At 38.4% G+C, this 27,786-nt stretch overlaps 2 protein-coding genes and 1 long non-coding RNA gene across 3 annotated transcripts; 2 read left to right on the top strand and 1 right to left on the bottom strand.

The window, feature by feature from the left end:
* Positions 1 to 2,517: 2,517 nt before the first annotated feature.
* Positions 2,518 to 23,793, bottom strand: LOC139965375 (uncharacterized). The gene is made up of 4 exons (XR_011792228.1): positions 23,614 to 23,793; positions 7,379 to 7,467; positions 4,298 to 4,378; positions 2,518 to 3,829 (listed from the first exon to the last, which is right to left on the bottom strand). It is a non-coding gene; the product is annotated as an uncharacterized lncRNA (long non-coding RNA).
* Positions 11,745 to 19,392, top strand: LOC139965368 (methyltransferase-like protein 27). Its single transcript, XM_071967666.1, has 5 exons — positions 11,745 to 12,039; positions 14,566 to 14,688; positions 15,690 to 15,825; positions 17,934 to 18,026; positions 18,529 to 19,392. The coding sequence occupies exons 1-5, from the start codon at positions 11,902 to 11,904 to the stop codon at positions 18,732 to 18,734; spliced, it is 696 nt and encodes a 231-aa protein (XP_071823767.1). The 5' UTR covers positions 11,745 to 11,901; the 3' UTR covers positions 18,735 to 19,392.
* LOC139965370 (methyltransferase-like protein 27) lies at positions 21,362 to 26,577 on the top strand. The gene is made up of 5 exons (XM_071967667.1): positions 21,362 to 21,751; positions 23,315 to 23,440; positions 23,800 to 23,935; positions 24,409 to 24,501; positions 25,600 to 26,577. Exons 1-5 carry the CDS (start codon positions 21,617 to 21,619, stop codon positions 25,803 to 25,805), a joined length of 696 nt encoding a protein of 231 aa, XP_071823768.1. The 5' UTR covers positions 21,362 to 21,616; the 3' UTR covers positions 25,806 to 26,577.
* Positions 26,578 to 27,786: the final 1,209 nt, after the last annotated feature.

Consider the following 27,786-nt stretch of genomic DNA (forward strand, 5'->3'; position numbering starts at 1 on the left):
TTCTCCACTGTTCTATAATTCGTGATTGAGAGAATTTGTTCAATGGTACAGGAATTTGGGAAATTCTTCAAAGAGTGGGGGGGGGGGTGGATTTGGGACGAAGAACCAGGTATATGGAGGTAAATTGTACCAGCATGGCTGGCAGGTTGGGACAGCAGGGCAGGGGAGGGGGGGGGGGTGTCGGCATATATAACACGCTTATATATGATTTATATTTATTTAGATTTGACCCTTTTTGGGACATTCTTCGTTTCTTCCTGCGCTTCATCTCATGGTTTAAGTGTATAGTTTGAGCGATTTCTCTCTTTCTTATAGCCTCTACCTATACATGCTCGACAATTTGTCACTCAGTGTTATATTTAAGTATTGCGTAATCCTTAAATCCTGCCTGTCATGTCTTATTCATTATACATTCAGTGTACTTATTCCAACCAACATGATTATTCTATATAAAGCTTGGTATTTATTTAGCAGAATAGTAAATAGCAAGAAGAAAGGTGAGGAAATATATATATTTTTTTTCATATAAGCAGTACAAAAGCACTTGTTGTATTCTAAGTAACACATAGTTTAACTATATATAATTTAGTAGTATACATTTTAACAATATATAAAGAAAATAAAAGGTTCCAGATCCTAGTGACGATATTATGACATCACAGATTCACAACAAGACAGCTCGCAGTCACTACGATTATTAGTACTAGCTAGGGGGTAGACCCCAAACGGAGCAAAATATTTCTTGGGAATTTTGGGTAGATGTTCTTCTACACAAGGATCTCCATCACATAAGCTAAAGATGATTGTTGGAGTGGTTTTTTAGTCAACTTTGTCAACGAAATCTTTGATAAGAAGGGCGCACTGTAATGAACTTACTGACTTATGAATATATGTAGGATATATATAGTTAATACACTGCGTAACTAGAAGCCAATCAGTGGATGTATCATGTTATATGAACGCCATGCAATTCATATTAGGCTAAAAGTTATCCCCCTCTTTTCTGGTACTATCAATTCTCCATCAGTTCCGGTCAGCCGCCACGTTCTATTTTTCTTTTCAATTTAGTCTTGTGCCTTACAGGGGACAGGGCCTGACTTTTCTATAGAAATTTAACAATGACTTCGATTACACAAATATTTCAAAACTGTACATGGGTATAGGCCAGGGTTGTCCAACGTACGGCCCGCGGGCCACAGTCCGGCCCGCCGCAGGGTTGCGTCCGGCCCGCCAGAGATGCTCTACGGTGTGAAATTTAGTGAGCAGATTTATTGATAACAATTTGAAGCTTTATAATCAATCATTCGAACCTTCTGGGTCCAAAAAACTGCATACAGGTCAGTTTGTGTGACACTCTCTCAGCGGAAGGGGAGGGGGGGGGGCGGCTGGACTTTATTCATCTGTTTTATCAGGAAGGAAAATAAATCAGTGCGCTCTGCGCGCAGTGCTCACATTTTGTTGCCTTAGACTCCGCGCAAAATATCGAAAAATCGAGCGTAGGGTTCATGCGGCCCCCTCCTTTCATCATAATCATTCCATGTGGCCCTTCTCTGCAAAAGGTTGGACAACCCTGGTATAGGCAATGCATTACCCTGCATCTACGTGAGGATGTTTGAAATACAGTCCTGTAAAGTTATATATCCACATACCTGCAGTGTGACATAGTTTGATGGGACTGTTTTCTTACAAGATTTTTTTGTATGAAAGCTAAGCTTCTTTTCCAACCACTCTGGCTATTAGCGTGCAAAGACAGGAAGAAAATATCTGATATTACACCATCACGAATAATGAAAGAAAGTTTTTATACACATAAGAGGGAAGGTATTGGTCTGACGGCTTTTTTTCTTTAATGTGTACACGCTTTTCTTAAAGGGATATTCCAGTGTCTGAAGTTCATGATTGCTTATAGTGACCACGCTGAAAATGCTCTCAATCTGCTCGTCCAAACCACACCTGTATAGCATTTCGCATGAGAAAGACTGGCAACAGCAGAGTGAATTCTGTCATCACGGCAATTCAGCTGAAAATGGGTGTGTTTCTCTTTACAATAATTAACTCGACTTATGTACAGATGGAAAATAATATTTCTACTTAAAAGTTGCATTTTGATGAAACTCTAAATACATGCAGCTAAGAAAACATTTAAAATGTATCAAGTTTCAAGAATAAATCCCCAAGATGATTATAATACTCCACCCACTGTGATCGTCAGACTCCAGGGGAGAATCGATGGGTTAGCCAGCCACAATATCGTCTATTCGAACAACCATATCTTGAGATAGCAACAAGATTGTAAGGCGTTGAGGGGGTTTCAACCAACAGTGTGGAATTATTCATCTTGTCTATGTAAGTATCACATGTTCTGCTGCCACATGAATATCCGGCCTTCAATTCAGTTTCATAAGTCCAAGGGGCGCGAAGTCCTTCTGTTAGACTGTATATGCAGGGAGTTGTTCCATAACAACTCCCTGGTATAGGCTATGCCTCCGTGGTAATCGCTCACTGTTTATAAAGTAGAATAAACCACCGGTTACTTCTAACCGTACTCGTATAAATCATTTAGTTATTCCCGAAACTATACCAGCTGAAATAATGCTTATATTCCCCAATGATATCCGGGACGCCGGAAAAAGATCCCTAAAGATTAAGCCTTCATAATTGAACTGATATCATTTCAAAATCCAAACATACCAGCTTCTTTGACATGTGTCATACCACATTAATTATTTGCTCCAGTGACTTACACACTAAATTCCTCACTTTCTATGGTCGCTAAAACATAGATATAGTAACAGATTTATAATGGCATGTCCTAATCATCAAATTCGATACAACCCGTTCCTTGGAACCTAGATCGCTCTTGCAAATTTACCTATCACGCATGATCGCATAAACTAGGTAAAAGTCTGGCATGAGTGGTTCCCACGGTATACCAGCTTCCTTTGAGTGAGACTTACCTTTTAACCAACGGATTCAAAACATTTAAAGACGCCTCTTCAACGACTTTTTCGCGATTGAAGCTCTAATTGTGATAGCTTATATCCCTCAAGACGACTCAGTAAAAATATGAGGCGCGACCCAAAAGTTGGTCGCGAAAGCTTCCTGTGGGCCGCGCGATTTCTGCTGCCGCCTTAAAAAAAATGTTAAATGAATTTATACCGACGGAGATCGATGTCCAGGGCGAAATCTATAGTTTCATGCTTCTTGAATCTTTTTATAAGTGAGGGGGTAGTTTGGATTTGGTGGTTTAGGCTGCAGAAAAAAATCTGCAGTAGGTAAATTATAGTCATAAGTATAGTCAACCTATGTTTTGTTGTTCTGACAAATTCATTTAAGGGACACGAAACATGTTTTAAGGGGCATTCGCCGCCATGCCATGCCCTCCCCCCCCCCCCCTTGGCAATGTAGTTGCCGTATCTATATACCAATTCTTTCAGCTACCTTTAGTCTGAGCGTGAATGTAACAGGTTGATAACTCTGACCGCGATATTTAAATTTTTCTAGACTTTAATTATCCAGCCTATCAATTTATCAGTATATGTATATGATGATTTCATATCGGGATTTCATCTTCGTACAGCTGCCGTGTGAATAAGGAAACGATCCATGTTATTCGCCCGGCAATTAGATAGAATACTATCTCTAATTCGCCAGACTACCGGAAGTACAGCATGATGCATTGCGCCAGGCAGCCGGATGAAATGTCAGGGTACTATTACTATTTCTAATACTCGTTCGACTGCCGTATGTATATAATAAAAATGAAAAGAAAAGATCTTCCACTAGTTCAACGTAACACCGTTGCGTCACCAGCGCAATGGTATACCTCCTGTAAAACGAAATAAAATAAAACTGTTAGCAAACTGCTTATCCACAAGAGAGCCTGTGTAGGAGAATGTGTAAAAGTAAGTTGGCCTGACGTTTCGATCCTAGCAGGATCTTCTTCAAAGGCTAAATGACAAGTAACAGTAACAAACAGGACAAAAACACGCACAGAATACAGACAGGTTAATGAGCCTAGCCCTTGCAAGGTGAACAAAAAGAGATAGATGTAAAACATCTATCTGTAAAACGAACAGTATTGGTATTTGGGCATGCTATTTAGTCTACATATATTATAATCGGTTTCGAATCAGGTATGTATGTACTATAAGCAGATAAGTGAAAACCCTATAAAATCGCCTGTAAAAGGGATTAAGAACCAACATTCTAGAGAGTATCTCACAATTCAAATAAATATAATAATTAAATATATCTTATGTCTTATATCAGACATGTCTGCTCTTGAAATATTTACCTTGCTATACCACACTAACCCAATCTCTGAAACAGCTGGATGGAACCAAACAGCAACAACAGACCAGACCATCGAATTCATCTGAAAGTAGAAAGAGAAATGTCATAAAATATAGGGATTGGATTTAGATCTCCCCGGTGAACTCAGTAAGCGCCATTTTGATATTTCCACCTTGCCAGTGCGTGCTTGTTAATGGAACAATGGTTTGCTTGCATGCAGCTGTTGTTTAATATTGTGTTTTCAAAAACGATGATATTGAATGTTGACGATGTTAAGGAAGTTCTCATTTTATCAGTAAATGAACATTTTCTGGAACTGCCACGTTCCTTCTCGACTCTGAGTTGTTAATGTTTGGTTTAATTCATTCATTTTGTTCCGGCAAAGCTTCTTTTGTTTTTGTAACTTTTTGATTGCTTACAATCATTAAAACGTGTTCATATAATGCACAGCAAGTTTTATGTTTTGCATGTTATCTCAGCATCACATTACACGATTGTTATGTGTTTGTCAGCAATTTGAAGTTTCTTAAAAGTTGCCCCAAAAGAAAACTCGATTGCGACAAAGCCCAGACGCTCTCTTTTTTATTGACTATAGCAACTGCGATCCTTGTCTATTCCTAAGTAACTAATTAATTGAACATTAAAGTACATATCGTCCAAAATTCAATAAACGCGATAAAGAAAATGGTGAGTTATTTCATTAACTTCCGGTTTAACGTCTGTACATATACTTTAAGTTCCATGACTCTTGTATAACTTCATATCTCCAAGTATACTTGATACCCTCACAAGATCGATAATGGTTACGACGTCATCAATTAAGTCAGTATAGACTGCAGCGCTGCTGCAAGCAGGTTGTGACGTCACGGTATATCAACTTTTATTCGCAAAAATACCGGTAAATAGTGATGCTTGTTCATTACGTCACGGTATATCAACTTTTATTCGTCAAAATACCGGTATGTAGTGATGCTTGTTCATGACGTCACGGTATATCACATTAATCCATAAAATTCCGGCATATAGTGATGCTTGTTCATGACGTCACGGTATATCACATTAATCCATAAAATTCCGGCATATAGTGATGCTTGTTCATGACGTCACGGTATATCACATTAATCCATAAAATACCGGTATATAGTGATGCTTGTTCATGACGTCACGGTATATCACATTAATCCATAAAATACCGGTATATAGTGATGCTTGTTCATGACGTCACGGTATATCACATTTATTCATAAAATACCGGTATATATAGTGATGCTTGTTCATGACGTCACGGCATATCACATTTATTCATAAAATACCGGTATATAGTGATGCTTGTTCATGACGTCACGGTATATCACATTTATTCATAAAATACCGGTATATATAGTGATGCTTGTTCATGACGTCACGGCATATCACATTTATTCATAAAATACCGGTATATAGTGATGCTTGTTCATGATGTCACGGCATATCAAATTAATTCATAAAATACCGGTATATAGTGATGCTTGTTCATGACGTCACGGCATATCACATTTATTCATAAAATACCGGTATATAGTGATGCTTGTTCATGACGTCACGGTATATCACATTTATTCATAAAATACCGGTATATAGTGATGCTTGTTCATGACGTCACGGTATATCACATTAATCCATAAAATACCGGTATATAGTGATGCTTGTTCATGACGTCACGGTATATCACATTAATCCATAAAATACCGGTATATAGTGATGCTTGTTCATGACGTCACGGTATATCACATTTATTCATAAAATACCGGTATGTAGTGATGCTTGTTTATGACCTCACCGTATATCACATTAATTCATAAAATACCGGTATATAGTGATGCTTGTTCATGACGTCACGGTATATCACATTTATTCATAAAATACCGGTATATATAGTGATGCTTGTTCATGACGTCACGGCATATCACATTTATTCATAAAATACCGGTATATAGTGATGCTTGTTCATGACGTCACGGTATATCACATTTATTCATAAAATACCGGTATATATAGTGATGCTTGTTCATGACGTCACGGCATATCACATTTATTCATAAAATACCGGTATATAGTGATGCTTGTTCATGACGTCACGGCATATCAAATTAATTCATAAAATACCGGTATATAGTGATGCTTGTTCATGACGTCACGGCATATCACATTTATTCATAAAATACCGGTATATAGTGATGCTTGTTCATGACGTCACGGTATATCACATTTATTCATAAAATACCGGTATATAGTGATGCTTGTTCATGACGTCACGGTATATCACATTAATCCATAAAATACCGGTATATAGTGATGCTTGTTCATGACGTCACGGTATATCACATTAATCCATAAAATACCGGTATATAGTGATGCTTGTTCATGACGTCACGGTATATCACATTTATTCATAAAATACCGGTATGTAGTGATGCTTGTTTATGACCTCACCGTATATCACATTAATTCATAAAATACCGGTATATATTGTGATGCTTGTTCATGACGTCACGGTATATCACATTAATTCATAAAATTCCGGCATATAGTGATGCTTGTTCATGACGTCACGGTATATCACATTAATTCATAAAATTCCGGCATATAGTGATGCTTGTTCATGACGTCACGGTATATCACATTTATTCGTAAAATACCGGTATATAGTGATGCTTGTTCATGAAGTCACGGTATATCACATTAATTCATAAAATACCGGTATATAGTGATGCTTGTTCATGACGTCACGGTATATCACATTTATTCATAAAATACCGGTATATATAGTGATGCTTGTTCATGACGTCACGGCATATCACATTTATTCATAAAATACCGGTATATAGTGATGCTTGTTCATGACGTCACGGCATATCAAATTAATTCATAAAATACCGGTATATAGTGATGCTTGTTCATGACGTCACGGTATATCACATTTATTCATAAAATACCAGTTTTTAGTGATGGTGCACAGCATGGTTCTCATGATGTTCAGAATACTATAAGTAGGCGGTCGGGAATGAGTGTTGAGTGTTGTTTTTGTTGTATATTAACTTACCATCATTAAACGGCAATTTCTCCTTTGCCACTCAGTTCAGCACAAACTAGCTTTTCATACAGGCCTTCATGGGCAGCTACATCGAGACTCTTTTATAAAAAAAATAAAAAAATACCAGATATTAAAGTGCTGTTATCATGAAATAAATCATGCTCAAGAGCACTGTACAAAAGAACCAATTCCTGGAATATAAAATTACCAAACTTAAGAAAACCTAAAAGTAATAACAACAGCAGTAAAAGTATAAAAAAAATGATATAAGACAGGGTTATAAACCACTATAAAGAACATAAAAAGGTAAATATACAAAAAAATGGGCACAGTAATGTGAATGAAACAACGAATCAGATTATTGCCCATACTCAAGCCTAAAAAGATAAGTTTTTAAATGCTTTTTAAAAGTGTCAATACTCAATAAATGTGACATTTTTCAAGTGATGAGGAAGAGAATTCCAGACATATATGACATGTTTATGCCAATGATATTAGTGAATCCAAGCGCGTGGAGCTGATTTATAGAAACAGAAGAATTTATTAATAAACTGGTTACAAGGACCAGCTATATGTGGAATACAAACAAAGATCTTAGAGTATTGGCTTGTTTAATAGTTTCCGGCCGTGTTTTTTCAATCGCAAAATATTACTGAACTTCAAACATACCAACCTGCAGTGTCCAACTGCAGAGAACCAAGCAAAGAGTTTAGAGGGTAAAATATATTAGGCCTACTAGATTCCATCGTCATGAAGAAAATAAATTAATTGAATTGTTTCAGTAGAATATAGAACATAGACATACATATATAGACATACATTGCATTAATCTTGGAGTGACTCAAACTCGGGACCCTATGATTGTAAGGCACCGGCGTTAACCACTGAGCTAACACTCCTTTGTATCATGGAGCTATAAACCTGGGATTTATAGCTCCATGTTTGTATACAGCAACACTCCATTGAATATAGCAACACTCCGTTGCACATAGCAACAGCTAGTGTTCTTTGATCTCATGACCCATAGTGATTTGATTCACCTCAACGATTATGTTACAAGTGTGTGATTTATGAAATGGGTATTCAATAATATCATATGTTTGTACTTATCTGGATCTCTGTCTAAGTTGTCTGTCTGTCTGTCTGTCAAGAATGTACATTATTGCACCCTGCAGCTGATACACCGATACAACTTGTCACACGCCAGGTAACAGAGTTAACCCGAGATTGCGTGCATGAAACATAAATAGGAAATTTCCATATAGGCTTGCATTACATTAAGCCAGAGGAGTTTGCATGTGAATGCTTTAGCGGAAATACTACGAGCGTGTGACAGATATATACATAGACGGTCCGCCAACTGTCGAAGATATTCGATGGGTTTCGGGAATTTTCCAGAGCTTGGAAATGACCTACGATTTTCGTAACTTGCCCACGGTCATGGGAGTAGAACCTGTAGGGGACGGGGAGACATGTCGCCCTTTTTTAGATGTGGGGGCGTAACACAAAATACCCCCTCCCCACTTTCAGGCCTCTAATGACAAAAATAACCTCTAATGTCTCACGAATACTATTGACGTGACAGAGGCTCTTGGAGACAGCCACAATATCCGGGTATTGAGAACAGCGAAGAATGTTTTGCAATATGACGCCATACTCCTTCCCATGTGACGTCATCTTCGATTGATCCGACTGGTTTCGCCCCCCCCCCCCAATCCCTTCACCTCAGAAAAGCTATCTACGCTCATACCAATGGTCATATAATCCAAGCTTACTGTCATGCAATCTGAGCATCCATTCTCTATTGGGAGGGGGGAAAGGGGGGGTGGCTGGTGGATACAAGTCAAAGTTTATAAACACAAACAATTTCTGAAAGAACTCCACCATGTTCTCCAGATATGGTCTGTCTGTCTGTCTGGTGGTGTTCTTGAGTGATACCTAGTACAGTATCGACGAAATCAGTCGTATTAATTACAAAAAAAGTAACTCGTTTTCATCGTGCCGACTAGTCCTGTTAAGACCCTAGTATGCACAGCCTTGTGTACCTTTCTTTTTCACAAAGCTATTTTCCCGTATCTATGTGTTGCCCAGAGAACGCCCCGGCAACGGATTCGATTGATACTAGGGCCTTGAACATTTCTCACAAGCTATCTATGTTTATTTCCATTGGTTTTGGCAGATTTGCTTCGGAAAAGCGAAGAAGTCAATCAAGGTTTACATATTGGGCCCACTTACTCCAAAATCAAAATGTAAATTCAAGCCCTCCCACCCGCAATGAACAATCTCTTGGCCTTAGATTGGTTTGTACACTGCGAGGCGGTCGCTAATTTCTGTGGAAGATTAAACATGATCTCACATGACATGCAATTTCTTAACTTAAGTATGAATAAAGATAATGTGGTTTGTATAAATTCACGCCCCTCTTTGGAGAAATATCCAAGCCGTTTGTAACGGACAGATCTTCGGACATGTTAAAGGCAGTGAGCAAGCATATTCCTGATTAATATAAACGGACTCTGAGGGATAAATGCACGCGAGGTAAAGAGTATTACAATCGACTTTGCCAAGACTACGTGCCGACAAATGTAATAATGTAATAGCAAATATATACGTAGAGAGATTTTATGAACAAAAAATGGTATATATATATATATATATATATATATATAATTTTTTGTTCATAAAATCTCTCTACGTATATATTTGTTATTTCATTTGTATCCCGGTGGAGGCTGAAAGTTTTTTCACTGTTCTTGATTTTCCAACTCATTACGTTTTTCATTAATATATATATATATATATATATATATATATATATATATATATATATATATATATATATATATATATATATATATGTATATATATATATGTATATATATATATATATATATATATATATGTATATGTATATAAATATATATATATATATAGGCTATATATAGGCTATATATAGGCTATATATAGGCTATATATATATATATATATATATATATATATATATACAGACTCGAGTTCGGACTGGAGTCAAATTGTTTCGTGACTCGGACTTGGCTCTGACTCGGACTCGAAAGCCGAGTCCATCCGATCCCATAATGACTGCAATGACTGAAGAAAACACATTTATTATGTTTCATTACTTTTATTTGTACCACAGCTGAATGTATGCTTACAATGCATGTTGTCACTACTTTGATTTAGTAGTTTACCCCCCTGGTGTATATTAAACTATACTTCTCACTACAAAATATATCTAATTCACTATTTGTTTGGAGGCTAGCTCGTTTGAACTGCAACTTTCATCATTCTTTCTTTGTAAGAATTAGTGCAATGATCATATCCCACAGGACACAGTGAATGACTTGGTATCGTTATTTTTACATGTGTTAGTCTACACACTGAAGATGATGTATTGTAAACTGGTTATAGACCCTATAGGTCCATCTTATAACAACCCCACTCATTGCCTGGTTGCCTGACTCTAAAACCCCAAACCACTACCCGTTCCTGTCGTGAAGGGCCAATGGCGGCTCACACTTCACATCCATACCAAGTTGAGATATGAACAGGTCTAGGCCCCTTGCATGTAGGAGGTATTAAGTGCTGTTTCTTGTTATAAAACAGTTCAATCTGCCAGTGTCCCTCTTCCAGTCAAGATCCTAGGGCTCCATCTCTCACGGACCCCCCCCCCCACCCCCTCTTGCGGTGTGGTCCAATGTGGCATTAGGGCTTGAACTATCAATGCTCATGCCGGACTCGGACTTAGATCGGACCCAGGCTTGATTCGGACTCTGATCCTTCCGGACTCGACTTGACTCGGACTTTGGTTAAGTGGACTCGAATCCAACCTTGACGGTTACAACCTATGACGTATTTGCCTTTTCAAGTAATTCACACTCTCACTGACCTTCAAAAAGCGTATTGTGGAAATCTTGGCAAACACGTATGTGTGTAAACCTTATGTGTTCAAAAGAATGTGGATATTTATATACATATGTGGATATGTTTGTTACATATATTTGTCATTATGATAGGTTCTATCAATGGTGTACCGACTATATGTGTAAACACGGAGGGCAGGGGAACTTGTCCCCGGTTTTTTGAAAACCGGAAAAAGTGAACCCTGTCATAAGTATATTAGTAACAATAACTTGCCATTTTTTTGTTGAAAATTTAACTCAATTTACATTGAGAGTGCCATTTTGTTGAAAAACATGCAAATACTGGAATTTCGACGACACATTGGAAAATGATATATCGCAGGCGAAAAACCTGCCCTGATTGGTAGTTTCGTGTATGCACACGCGTAGGCTTGCCATAGAGTTGTGACAGCACAGCGCGAACAATAATTCATTTTACAGCAAAATGACCTGGAACCGTGAATGACGTGAGTCAGCATTAATCTGCCCAACATATCTGGCTACATGTCATAAAATATCATATACATACTGTACATCGATCAGACATTGACCACTCATTGGTACGCAATTCACCACCATACACTGACAGACAAATTGAGTCATTCTATAAAAATGTCGTCTTCCGAAAAAGGAGAAACTCATATTTCAAGCCAAGGTAAACGTATGTTCAACATAATCAAGCAAGACAAGGATATTAGTAGCCAGGAAATAGCGAATCTGTACGACGACTGGGCCACATCTTTTGAAAAGGTAATGCTTGAACTTGAACCAAACTAGATCCACTCTCAACGTCACTCTCCTTACTGTACGTACCGTAGTGTATAATGTCCTGTTCTTTGATGTAATAAGCAGATGCATTGGTAAAGTGTTGTCTAGGCCTAGTATGACCACTGATTGTGTAAGACACATTATTATAGAGTGCCTGTAATTTGTGGACCTGTATTTTACTTGAACTACCATTATTCTGCTCAAGTTAAACTATATACATGTGGTAGGCTAACGTTTCTTTTTTCTTCTCTAATGTACTTGGTGTGATGAATTTCACAGGACATTGACTGACAAAATAATTGCAGAGTAATCGCTAAACTACTTGGCAGTATTAGGGTGGCAATTTTTTTATATTTATTTTTTATTTTTTATGGATTATGACCCCTCCTCCATTGTGCAGCAATATTTGCACTCACCTTGATTCCATCCACCACCCCACTCCTCTTTAAGGTAAGTATGTAAACCTTATTGTAACTAAGATTTAAAGTTACATAAATGTATAAGTAGCACACTCCCCGCATGGCTGGATTTTGTTTAGTATAATATTCCCCAATCGGTGTGTAATTAAAGGAAAATATGGTCCTTTCTAGTAAAAATATGAATGCAATAATGATAATCACCTTTAATAAAAATGAAGTAAATCTTTCTATTACTGTGTTCGGTATCACATGGGCCGAATCTCTACGAATAGATGCATGACAGAAGGTAAATACGGTAACTGCTTTTGAAGGTGTGCTCGTGCTATACGTATGCAGGGACGTAGCTAAGGCCCAGGGACGTAGCTAAGGCCTGACGATTGAGGGGGGGGGGTGTAGTGGCTGAAATTGGATGGGTTTTGGAGCCAGAAAATTCCGACTGCTGCCTTGTACCTCCCCCCCCCCCCCCCCTCCACGCGCTACTCGTCAACAATACGGTCAGTGTCAGTCAGACACCCCATCTTTCGCGACTGCACTTTTCAACATTTTTCGATATACATTTGTACCACTGGCCCTCACTTCACAAACTTCTTAATCACTCTGGTTAAGCAAGTAAGCAACTGAGTATAAGTTATCTGCTTGAAGGATACATAGACTACTTACTACAAAAGCTATGTTAATGTAACAAAGGGGAAACTTTTTTTTCAACAAATTATATTCGACGACATAGTGAATTACCAAAAGATACAGTGCTTCTTCCTAGCGCGCTTAATATTATTTTCGTTGGGGGTGTGGGGGGGGGGGGGCTATTTATCACTCATATGGAAATTTTTTCAATTGTTCACTTCATTCCAACTGAGCATTTGGAATGAAGTGAACAATTAAACATTTTGCAGAAAAAATGTTGAGATGACGAGATACGATAAGTTGTCAATTAAACATTTTGCAGAAAATTGTTCAATTGCTCAGTTGGAATGAAGTGAACAATTGAAAATTTTGCAGCAAAACGTCCAATTGACGAGATATAATAAGTTGTCAATTAAACATATTGCAAAAAAAAAGGCCAATTGATGAGATATGATAAGTTGTCAAATAAACATTTTGCACTTAATTGTTCAATTGCTCTTTTAAAGCAGCATTTTGCGTTTTGTCAGCTCCCTGGTACAACTGCAATAGACAATCTATACAAATCAAGCATGGTGTTGTATTACGCATTGGCCAATGACGTTTGTAGCTTTTAAATATTCATATTATGGGCGAGGTTTATTTGGATCCCAACGGAAAATATCTTCGAGAAAAATAAAGTTGATAGTTGTAAATTTTTCGACTTTTATGCCACCATTTGAAGTAAGATTTAAATAGATAAGCTAGTTATGTATGTCGTTATGGCATCGTGGAATCAGTGAGGTGAGAAAAACCATAGAAAAGAACGCAAAATGCTGCTTTAAAGCAACTGAGCAATCCAACATTTTTCTGATTTTTGATAAGATTTTATCTTGTTATCTAAACAATTTACTGAAAAATGTCAACTTGTTGGGCAAAGTTTTTCTTATGTTGATTGCACTTTTAAACTTCCGTAGATTAGCATTGAGTGTTTTATTGTATTCCATAGAGACATTAGGCCTATATATCCCGGACCTACTTGAAGCTAGCGAACAGGGTCAACCCACCCAATAGCAGAATTAGTACATAAAGAAACCGAATTGAAGCTGGCGAACGTTGTACAGTAGTTATATTAGGCTTTTTTTTAGAGTATTCAAAATCATACGAAGTTTTGTACGGTGGAGTATAAGGTTCGCGAGATACAATTTCTCAAAGTGGAAAGGAAAACGTGGTAAATATGACTGATTAAAGGTCAATTTTGACCGAAATTGTTAGGTCATTCACAATCACAAGAATATATGAAAAGGCCTATAGGTAAATTAGAGTGCGACAGTCGGAAATTCCGACTATCACACTCAAATTTTCCAACTATCGTCAGTTTTACCAAGATTGGGGGTGGGGGGGGGTGAGACCCCCCCACACCCACTCTAGCGACGTCCCTGTACGTATGCATGTTATAATGTCTGAATCTGTTAATATCTCATTGCAGGATAATGTGAAATTAAATTACAGAGGACCACATGAAATGAGCTCTGTTTTGGCAGAATTCGGTAACAGTAAAGATGTTTCAGTGCTGGACGTTGGATCTGGGACTGGCTTACTCGGCGAAGCGGTAAGCTAGATTTAATTCAGTTTTACTGTACAGTCTTGAGTCTAAGAAAGTTGTGGAGGATACAACTAGGGTATGCTTGGGATGATTATGCTCAGTATAGAGATACCGTAGTATGAAGTAATGTCTACAGTCATTAAAACAAAATATCAACAAAACCATGTGATATAGTCATGATGCTTATACAATGAATACCCCAGTGACGCAACAACGCACACTTCTACTGACTGTGTGCTTTAACCCAAGCGAGAGTGAAAGGAAGTCGAGAACCCCCTACTTACAAAAACAAAATCCTATTGTGCAGTATATTACATGCATGTATTTGGCATGCTAATATGACGTCTGTGGACGCTCAGCTTGTAGACATTATAAAGGTTTGATATTTGCAAACTTTGAACTTTGCTGACCCTTTGTGACATTTGAATTAGGTAAAAAACAATAGGGTCCTTGCACTCAATTCACGGAAGCCAAATGCTAAATACGAGATCTACTATTTTTACGTTTCTTGAAATACCGTATCGAGTTTACAAGGTTTTCAAGATTTGACCTCTGCTGACCTAAAATGACCTCTGACCTTCTCCAGAAATAATTAAAAAAATTCACACAGTATTACACTAACCTATCTTGCAAATATGAGCTTCCTTGATGTTTGGTTCTGGTGATGGAAGATTTTCATGTTTTGCTGACCTTTGATGACCCCATATGACCATGTACTAAATATAATGAAGCCACATGCCAAATATGAGATCTTCTGTGCGTACCTATAACAAGATACCGTGTTTACAAGCAATGGCGTCACACACCCATACATACACGCATACACAAACGTCAACTTGACTGCATAGGTTACTACTTACCTGCCTTCGGCAAGTAACCAAACAAAAGAAGGATCCGCCCCTCATGCCAGCTATTCTAAGTACGCCACTGAATGTGACAAATTTTGAGATCTCATGAGTATCACATATAAGTAACACATTGCAGCTATTTATTTTACATATTTTCAGTTGAAAGCTTTAGGCTTTACGAATGTTTCAGCTCTGGATATTTCTCAAAAGAGTCTGGACTTTTCTGAGAAGAAAGGAATTTACAAGAAACTATTTTGTGTTGATGTTGGGACAGATGGAATGCCATTCAATGATAGTAAGACATTTTTTTTCTTTACTTACATATTCTTTAATTCTATAACCCCTTTTTCAGTTCTTTATTTTCAATCTTGCCTCTGATCGGCTTATAAATCTTGAAGACTAATACCTTAGTTTTGTTCACAAATATTATATCTCTACTCATACTGTCATATGCAGACCTTTGTGCTGCTATAGTTTCTGGCCAGTTTTCATTGCGCATGTACACCTTCTACGACTAATACCTCTATACGCTATGAACAGTGGCGGAGCTAGGGGTATTGGTCAGGGGGGGGGCGAGAATGGTCCGTAGGGGCGCTTTCGCCACTATCTAAGCGGAGGGCCACCACAGGTTGGCGCGGAGCGTACAGAAATAGTTTGAGTAAAGATACTCCCTAGATCGCCGGAAATGACCCTTTCCGGGCCTTGCTTAGTTGCAGATAAACGAAGAATAAATAGGTGTAATCGCCATTTTGTCAGAAAATAACACCAACAAAATGTGACAAATGTCAATAGGTATTTGAGAGCGCAATAAAAAAGTCAATAATCGAGAATAAGTAAAAAGTGGTAAAAAGTGGTAAAAAGCTGAAAAGGGCGCCAGCAGTCCATTTGAGTCCGTCAGGGGGGGGGGGGCATCCACCCCTGGCTGTATGGACGCTCCGCCACTGGCTATGAACATGTCATTCTTCCTCAGGGTTATCGCTCCCTCCGTCTCTAAATACCACGATTTGGAAACTCCCTAGTGAGGAGTATAATCCAGGCCGTGCACTGCAGTACAGATTACACATCAGAGCAGCCTGAACAGTACAATTAAAATTGGCATATACCGGAACTTACGAAGTCTTCTCACGTGTTTTTGTCTCCCCTTTCAATAGTCCAACCAATAATTCTATCAGGCCCTTGTAACAAACATATGTAAGAACATTTTCATGAAGTATTATCTAACAATGAAGTACCATCTAACAATGAAGTATTATATAACAATGAAGTCCTGTCCTACAATGAAGTACTGTCTAATCATGAAGTACTATCTACAATGACGTACTGTCTAACAATGAAGTACTATCTAACAATGAAGTACTATCTAACAATGAAGTACTGTCTAACAATGAAGTACTATCTAACAATGAAGTACTGTCTAATCATGAAGTACTATCTTACAATGACGTACTGTCTAACAATGAAGTACTATCTAACAATGAAGTACCATCTAACAATGAAGTATTATATAACAATGAAGTACTGTCCTACAATGAAGTACTGTCTAATCATGAAGTACTGTCTAACAATGAACTACTATCTAACAAGTGATTGTTCCACTTCAGCTGGTACTCCGCTACGTTTTAAACGCCAAAAGTGTCTTATTTTGTGTTTTTTCTTTTAATTTCATTGGCTGAAAGAAAAAGAATGGTCCGGCCAAACTACAGTTTGGCTTTTTGGGGGCCATTTTTTACTGGCCCTATCAATTTTGAGAGAATAGTAGCTAAAAACGTTTAATTTCCTCGCCCACAAAATTTACTTCAACTATTTCATGTTGTTCATAGTCTGACTCAAGGTTATAAGGCTAACGCGTTGGTAAAAACTGAGGAATTTTTTTACCACTTTGACTTCATGATGTTCATTAAAGGAAACCCTCAATTGCAACGAATTGCGAACCCACACAATTCCTACCATATACATGGTGAATTGTTATAAGATAGCAGCGTCTGTTACACCCGATTTGGCTGCCAATTTAGCCGGGTGCGTCACAGACAAATTAGCAACCCAGCTTTTTAGGTTCGATGATGCTAATATGGCTTTGTTTCTTTGTATTTTATTACATTTCAAATATACTTTCAAATAGCGTAGTAACATGCGCACTATACATTTTAAGTATGCATAGATAAACCTAACCGTTGTAGTCTGTGGAATGGTGCGGATAACCCATTATATACAGCAGCTCAAAATAATGAGAAACGTGTTGTCAAAATGTCGGTGCGTGGCATGTTGTTGTTTTTCTTCCCCTAGAGTAGACTGTATGTGAGTAACTGTACATTCTTGTATAGTTGATAAATAACTGAAAAGGTTAAAGATTAGAAAACAAATGACTAAAGTTACATGATTTTGTCCTTTTTAAATTATTTTCAGATGAGTTCGACGTGCTGGCGTGTTGTGGAGGAATCGTACCAAATCATATCAGTCCTGTCGCCATTGAAGAATGGACCAGGATTGTGAAACAAGGTAAAGAAAGCCACAATGAAACATGAAATGAAAACTCGAATACTGTTCAAATGATACGTAGCAACTATCTAGCTGGGGTAAATTATTAAGAGTTGTGTTATTGCATGCACAATTGCGACTAAATCTTCAACCGCGACTATGGTATGGATACGAGATGAACAGTGATTGGTTACGAGATGAACAGTGATTGGTTACGAGATAAGCAGTGAGTACTTATTAACTGCATCATTTCATGAACTTTTTCGTGCATTTGGCCTCAATGCACAGTACAACTGTGATATATGGGCATTTGGAATAGCATCTTCAACTCACGGTACCATCTTTTCATGTACGTATACTGCTGACATCGTTTCTACTCCCGCTCACCCCAGCTTTTAAAAAAGATTGCCCTTCCAGACAGAGAATTGATGTTATTACGAAATTATCGTTGCACAAAACAAACAAACAACAAATCAAAACAAAAAACGTTAACATTTGTATCTTCCAACCTTGTTTTATACAGGTGGCATTATCGTTTTGTCGATTCGTCGTTGCTACATTGAAATTATGCAAGGACAAGAAGAGTTGTATTCGAAGAAGCTAGCCGAGAAATGCGATGAGGTCTTGGAGGATTTAAAGAACACCAAGAAGGTTGAGGTGACACTCAAGAAGGAAGTTCCATATTTGGAAAACTCACCTGCAGTTATTTACGTTTTGAAAGTTCTCTAGGACTGCTGTCTGCAAAGTTTGCCTTCAGGATCTTCTATGAGGACTGGGCCACGTGCGCCACCAGAACCCCCTCCCCAACCCCTTCACCTGCTCAGGATGTATGCATAAAAGTTAGCCGTCTTGGACTATAGACTTTATATTAACAAGTCAAAAGTTTGAGATTTGAGGACAAGTTTTTCGTTTCCTATGTCCCTATTAAGCCACCGTACAATTCCATTTGTTTCAAAGATTGATTCCTAATTCATGGAAAAATAATATCAGAATATTGTCATATTTTCTGCATCGCTTCTTACGTTAAAGAAGTAAATTTTTACATTCTTCGTTTAATTAGCTAATCAGAGCACCGATATGGGTTTCTTATTGGGGGGGGGGGGGATACTAGGGCAAAACAGCCTGAGGCCAAGACAAAAGTTGACAAAATTCATAAACTTTACATGTTGAAAAAGGTCTATTTAAAACTCATTGCTTTGAAATTATTGGGGCCATACCCCCGCCCCCACCCGGTGTCGTTGACTCTGCAAATGTCGTCAAAGTCTAGGATATACATGCCTGGTTTCATTACAATTTCGGTTTGTTCATGGAGTTACTAAGTTCAATGTTTTTTTTTTTGCTTTGCTTCCATATCCTCGGAACTAGACCAATATATGAAGAAAATTTTTTTCAACGTATTATATTTTAAAGTTGTGTTACTGTTTCCCTTCAAGAGTACCATTAGTAATATAACAGTCACGAAAATTATTATCAGGATGACCGACCTCTCTCCACAAACGTATGGCATGAAGGTTAGAATATGCTTGTGCAGGTATATATACATATATATATACACAAAACCTGGCCTGTAAAAATATGCATTTACGACGGATCCTGCATGGTGGAAAGTAAATCGATAGACTGACGTCACATCTGCCTTTCCTTATATTTAGAAACGGCTTTGAATGGCTCTCATCCGCTCACGTTATTGAAACCGGTTAACCGAGAACTTGATACCGGCTGTATGGGCCGAAATGTTGGGAAAGTTACTTACTAGTTTGGGATCACATGCTCAATTAATCTTTTGTTTTGAAGTTGCGTCTATTGAAATATATATATATATATATATATATCAATATATATATATATATTTATATATATTGATATATATATATATATTGATATATATATATATATGTATTCATGTGTGTTTGTATGGTGTATGTGCGTATTTATGTGCGTATGTATGTGTGCTTTTTTGTTTGTTTGTATAATTTCTGTCCCTCACCCCCTAGGCTACATGTGACTACGTATTGACGCCCCTGGTAGCAATCAGAGATTGTCGTATTGTTTATGTGTTTATGCTGGTACGATGTTTTGTATCGCATTGCATGCCTTTCAGATGCCTGCATCAGTAAAGCAGAACGTATACAACTGTGAAGTAGTTCAACCGGAGCAAAGTTATTTCCAACACTCAGTAATACGTAATTGGCTATATAATGATAAGGAAAGTACATTGTGGAGTAGAGTGTAGCATGATACACAAAAAGGATTTTGATTAGCTCTTTACTGAAAAATTGCTGCGACGGGAGAAGTCAACAACTCAAAGCGGACTAAATGAGTCCGTCTTAAACTGCTGTTTACTCTTAAAATAACATTTCCCGAACCATCCAACATCGAGAATTGATATTAGCATATGAAAACACACCAGAATATGTGGTCAAACCTTGGTACTAAATATGTTCAACGACAGTGAACGATATCAAGCCCATGGGCGGCGATCCTGGGGGGGGGGGGGATGGGGTGATATATCCCCCCATGAAAATGGGTGGAGGGGATGTAATACACCATATCCCCCCACCAAATGCCAGGGATAAGAATATTTTCATGCCTTCATTTATGCATCATCGTGAATGTACGGCTCTTTTTTAGCTCCATTTCTCTCCTATACCATAAACGCAGTGCGATCTTTTCAAATAAACCGTCTTTATAAAGTAAGAATAGTTGACTGTAGGCTCCATTGGTCCTATAACAACAAAATGTATTATTGCGCCCACGGTATTGATATAGTAGGCCTACATATATACACCCTCATAGTATTCATATAGGCCCTATAGTTCGCCTACACACGTATACATGTTCCTTCGAACAGCTGAGAATCTCATGTTACCAGGGTAATGCTTAATACACGTTTCACCTGGATGCCCTAGCAATCGGTACCTAGGAATGTAACTATGTGTAATTGTGTATTGCATGTGTATAGACCTATAATAGCCTGCATGAGGCCATTTTCTTCATCGAATAATATAAAAGAGCTCTCGAACATTCTAACGTTGCGCCTGAAACAAGATTGACAGGGCAATTTTCCCAAAATAACACCCGAAATTAAAATAAAAGTATTTTGGATCCTGATTATGAGATATTTCGGACATGATATCCCTATTTTAAAGTTGGGTATATGCCGCTTGGAAACCTCGGCAAGTGCCGTTTCCGGCCAACTAGAGGGTTTGTAAATCCCAAAATTTTCTTGTACGCTTCGCGCCAACCAATGGTGGCGCTACGCTTAGATAGTCAACAAGGTCATATCCCCCCACTCGGAAGTACGGATCGCCGCCCATGAATTCAAGCCTGCCCCGATGGACTATGATTAGGCAAATGCATTGTGGAGTAGAGTGTATCATGAACTCCTTTCATGATTCGTGCCGTTGCTATGTATACTACAGCGGTGATTATCGTTGGAAAATCTGCAAGACTTGTCCATAGTGCAAAGCAGTTACACAACAACAAAGTCAGTCTAGTCAAATATGCCAATGATATCCACGTTACACTAGTCATTGATGTAAAGACATATCAACAGGGAGTTGAGATAAATCTGTGGACTAGAAATAACAACATAGGCAAACATAGACAAAATGACAGAGGAAAAAGCCGCTCAGAGTACGGAACCTACATTGAAGAATCTCTACAGTCATGTGAAGAATTCTCAACAAGTTGGTTCGGATACCATCAAAGAACTGTATGACAGCTGGGTGCCCTCGTATGACAAGGTAAGTACATTGTGGCGAAGAGTGCGGGGAGGAGGGTGGGGGCATATTTAATTGCTTCCATGACAAACGAAACTGTAGGCCTATGGAATGAGTCTTTCCTACATGTCATAAGGTATAGACGCGTCATACATTATCAATATTTGTTACGTGCAAATATATAGTATATCAAGGTATTTTGTAATGAATTCAAATAAATGTAGGCCTGGAATAATTAAACCTCGTTCCACTGCCATACACTTGGTTTGAATATATCTATTTCGGAATGAATAACGATAACTCTTGACCAACTAGGCCTATACATACTGATATTCAATTCCGTTCACAGATTGACTTGCTAATATCATGTATAGAGTATAGGCCTATATACACTTAAAGGGTGTGAAGACTCGCGCAAAATGAAACGTCTAATGCCGGTAATCTGACCTAGTTTCGAATGAGGTGTAACAGAAGTGTTAGACACCACCATCGATCCCAGAAAATACACACACAGCTTGCTATACCGTCGGTAATTAGACACTAGTGTACAGTCAATACATACAGCTACGGTCAATACCCACAGCACAGTGTATACAAACGGTACAGCGATGGACATCTCAGGTCCAGCTAGACCTAAAGATAACAAGGTATCACGTTTCATTACTGTCTGCATTTTGTAGCGACACGAACAGGGACTACACGTGATGTAATTCCACATGTCAATCATCACCGAAATCGGGATTTGGAATATGTTAATGAGCTAAACCGATGATATGTCGATTTGAATAGGTATATGTCAATTTGAGTTGCTAGAAACTTGTATAAGTCCACGGAAATTGACTTCTACCGACTTAATTCGACATATCATCGATTTAAACTGGTATACGTCGATTTAAATTGACATATAGCGATTTATTTTACATAACATCGATTTAAATTGGTATATGTCGATTTAGATCGGTATGTGTCGATTTACAGTGACATATACCGATTTAATTCGACATATCATCGATTTAAACTGGTATATATATGTCGATTTAAATTGACATATAGCGATTTATTTTACTTATCATCGATTTAAATTGGTATATGTCGATTTTAATCATATGATATGTCGAATTAAACTGGTATATGGCGATTTAAATCGATGATACATATAATTAAACTGGTATATGTCGATTTAAATCGGTAGAAGGCAATTTAAGCGCTAGAAACTGGTATAAGTCGAAGGAAATTGGTAAATGTCGATTTAAATCGGTATATGTCGATTCCCCACGATTTGAGACTGATGGCCCGCCATATAGTTGTAGTCTATACAGCAGACATGCAAAACTTACAATATAGAGAAAACCTGCTTATCTACTCCAAAAGCCTGCAGTATATATGTGTAAAGGTTTGGGGTTTGACGTTTCGATCCCAAACAGGATCTTCTGCATGCTACCAAGTATTGCGGCTCAACAGACACAACTTGAAACCGTGTCAGTATAATACCGTTTATATATAATTTCGAGGGAAAAAAAGGAAGAAGATTGTCCTTTCTTTGCCTTGATATGGCTTTTACTCTAAAATCATACCATTCTTACACAGGACCTTATCAACAACCATAAGTACATTGGTCCGTCCAAAGTCAGCGCTGTGTTTGCTGACCATTGTCCAATAAAGGACGCCTCCATACTTGACTGCGGTGCTGGAACTGGTTTAGTAGGTGAAAAGGTATAGTACCTTACATGATATGTTGGTTATTTATGCCTTAATATTTCTTCTCTCTTTATGTTGTCGTTGTTTTTGTTACATTTTTGAATGCTGTTCTATATTCTACTGTAACAATTCACTTTATTTATCTTCTTCTGGATTATGGAATATAATATAGTAATAGCTATTCTTACCTTTTTAATTTCTCTTGGTTCTCTAGTTGGACAAACGTTTGTATGTTTGAAGTATTATTTTGCGATTGAATAGACAAGGAAAGCTATTAAACAGTCAACACCTCAAAGATCTATGTTTGTCTTCTATCTTGTAGCTGGTCCTTGTAACCAGTTATTTTTAAATGTTCTTCTGTTTCTGTTACTCAGCTCCACGCGCTTGGATTCACTAATATCAGTGGGTTGGACATTTCACAGAAGAGTCTCGATGTAGCTGCCCAGAAAGGCCTTTATAAAAAGCTAGTTTGTGCTCAAGTCGGAAAGGAGAATATGCCGTTTAATGATGGTAAGTTAGTTTACAACAAAAACACTCATTTCCATCGTACTTAACGTATACTATTCTGGATATCATGAGTACCCACGCTATACAGCATCACTGTATACCGGGGTCGACGGGGAGGGGCGGGGGGTTAGGGGGGTGTTGAGAGTGGATCAAGATGTTTGGTTTATAAGCACAAGAGTGACTTCCCTAAAAAAAAGTAACTCGTTGCAAATTGCAATGAACAAGTTGGTAGTTTGATTTCGTAAATATTCAAAATCATATTTCAAGATTGCTCCATTAACATGCATTATATGTATGGAATATAACAGACCTTCGTAAGCTCACCACGGTCATCAAAATAAAATCCCAGTTGCATCATCAGAGATTTTCAGTGTTGGAGTGCCCACCCCCCTTCAGTGTTGGGGTGCCCACCCCACCGCCCCCCCCCGAGACCTTAAAAATCCCAGTTGCTATTAAAACATTTCTCTTTCTACAAGATGAATTCGATGGTCTGGTCTGCTCCGGCTGTATGGTTCCAAGCCACATGAGCCCAAGCTGCTTCAGAGAATGGGTTAGAGTGGTAAAGCCAGGTAAATAATAATAGAAGAAAGAGCATGCACGTTATTTGTTTCAGTTGTATATTTTGCGTAAAAGACCGAAATCAGTTCGTTAGTCTTGATGACGACGATTTCCTTGCATGCACTAATTTGGGGGCAGCATGTTCTTTTACTGAAGTGCTTAATAATGATGATAATAATAATAATGATAATAATAATCATCATCATTTACATTTACATTTACATTAACATCATCATCGTCGTCGTCGTCGTCGTCATCACCATCATTTACATCATCATCATCATTTACATAATCATCATCATCATCATCGTCATCGTCATCGTCATCGTCATCGTCATCGTCATCGTCATCGTCGTCGTCGTCGTCGTCATCGTCGTCATCGTCGTCATCGTCATCGTCATCGTCATCGTCATCGTCACCGTCATCGTCATCGTCATCGTCATCATCATCATCATCATCGTCGTCGTCGTCATCATCATCATCATCATCATCATCATCATCATCATCATCATCATCATCATCATCATCATCATCATCATCATCATCATCATCATCATCATCATCATCATCATCATCATCATCATCATCATCATCATCATCATCATCATCATCATCATCATCATCATTTACAGCCTAGCATATGTAGGCCTATGGTAATAACAAACACAGTGGCGTAGGAAGGTACTTTTGAGTGGGGGGGGGCTGAAGACTGATGGCCTGCCTGGGGGAGGGGTCTAAGGGGAGGGGGTATTTTTTGCATTTCCAGGTAGCCTCAGATGCAATGTGGTGCAATATAGCACACTTCAACACCCACTCCATTTTGTAAACTTAATTTTGTATTTTCACCAGGCCTTAGATGCAATTTGGTGCTCCAAATGAGATTTTTTTCTCATTTGGAAATGAAAAAGGGGTTTTCTGACTTGCGAAGCGGGGGGGGGGGGGGCGGAATGATACTTCCGCCCCTCCACATTTTTCACTGGGGGGGGGGCTGGCGCCCCCCCCAGCCCCCCGGTTCCTACGCCCTTGAACAAACATGTAGGCTATCGTACAGAGACGAGAGTGCAAGTGACGACTTGAGATTTGTTAATTTGTTTTTACATGTCTTACAGGAGGTATCATAGCGCTGGTGATGCGACGAGCTTATGTTGAGCTTTTGGAGGGTGAAGAAGAATACTTTTACGATTATTACAAGAATGAATTTGACACCGTTGTCGAGGAACTTGATGAAGGCAAAAGATGGCAGTTGTCTAAAATCTATTTTCCTGGTTATTTAAAAGATTGCGCAGGTCTCGCACTAGTGGCGAAGGTTCTTTAAAAGTTAAGAATTCTATTAAATCAGCAACTGAGAAAGAAAGACAGACAGAAAATAATATCGTGTGGCACGGCAGGTTGGTTTTGACGTAAATCATCCGTTGTTGCGAAAAACCAGGCTCACTGTAATATATAAAGGTCAGGCGACACTTAATAACGAAAATCTAGTCATATTTTATACACCTAAGGCCAATCCTAGCTGAGTCGTTCATGAAGGTTTCCGTTTGCTAAAATCCATCAATTCGAAATTTCGCGGTATTCGAAGACAATGTTTGTGTCATTGAGTGCATTGTCCGTCCGTATATGCAAATTTGAAGGCGTACATTACTGCAGCGCAGATCAGTCCAAAAAATAACACTTCTGCGCAGCCTTGAAACACACAACACGAAATTAGACAGCCATGGCAGTGCCTTATTTTCCTCTCGAGATTGAGACAGACGGCTCAGCATCTGATGGAAATTCCACTGTCTGAAGGAGAAAGGGTTGAGGATTCAGATTCCATCCCAGGGAGATATACAACCCTATATGTTTGAGCCAGAAACGCACGAATCTGACGATAATGATAACCAGGCAGAAGCAGCAGGCAATGACGTAATGCCAGCCAAACGCTCTGGTCTGGTATGAAACAGACACACAAGTGTGTTAGCATTTTACGCCCTGTGCGACCATTTTCGACCCATGTAATTGCTCCTTCTGCTAATATTGTGCACCACAATCACAGAAAAAAATAATAAAATATTGTTTGCAAATGAAAATAAACCCGATTTCAAACTTCATTGAGGATTCGATGACTTCATTACACTAGACTTCTGCTTGTTTACAAGAAGTAGTTCTGATACAATAAAAATGCTGAACCACCATTTTGATGTACACTTACATTATGGCATGATAAATACAAGTCGTGTTTACAAGGTTTTCAATATTTGACCTCTGGTGACCGCAGATGACCTTTAACCTCCCGAAAACCAACGGAGGTCTTTTAGTCAATATAACACATCCACATAAGAAGTATGAGAAGTAGCCATGCCTCTTGTCTAGAGGTATCCTCTTTACAAGGTTTTCATTGTTTGACGTTTGGTGACCTCAGATGACCTTTCACCTCTACCACCTATCATGAGATATCATGTTTACAGCACTTGACCTCTGGTACACCTCCCCCTCTCGTACACATCTCCCCCTCGTACACCTCCCCTCTCTAAACCTTACCCTCTCTACACCTCCCCCTCTCGTACACCTCCCCTCTCGTATACACCTCCCCTCTCGTACACCTCCCTCTCTCGTACACCACGCCCACTCGTCTCTGTTTAGAGGGTGTGAAGACTCGCGCAAAAAGAAACGTCTAATGCCGGTAATCTGACCTTGTTTCGAATGAGAAGTGTTAGACACCACCATCGATCCCCTAGTTGGTTAGGGCGTCTGCGTACACAGCGGGAGGCCCGGGTTCGAATCCCGGTGGAGGCTGGAAGTTTTTTCACTGTTCTGGATTTTCCTTCTCATTACGTTTTCAATTATATATATATATATATATATATATATATATATATATATATATATATATATATATATATATATATATATATATATATATATATATATATATATATATATATATATATATATCAGTTTTCCCAGAATTACCTCATCGCTTTTAATAGACCCAGCAACCTACGGGATATCTTAGTTCGGGCATCCTTTCGGGATGACACCCCATTAGGGGAAAGCAAAACAGAAACTACAGGATCATCGCCCTGTACACAAAATTGTAAAACGTGCTTACTTGTCGATTCGACCGGGGCCTTTCAGAGCAACCAAACCAAACGCACGTTCCAAATTCGGCACAAAATCAACTGCCTATCCAAAAATGTCATTTACCTCATCTACTGCAATATTTGTAACTTACAATAGTACATTGGAGAGTCAAAAAAAAAACTCTTAGAATGAGAATGACACAACATATAGATCGGCGATCAAAACAAAAAAGATCA

Source organism: Apostichopus japonicus, chromosome 3 (assembly GCF_037975245.1).
Source record: "Apostichopus japonicus isolate 1M-3 chromosome 3, ASM3797524v1, whole genome shotgun sequence".
Classification (NCBI taxonomy): Eukaryota; Metazoa; Echinodermata; class Holothuroidea; order Aspidochirotida; family Stichopodidae; genus Apostichopus; species Apostichopus japonicus.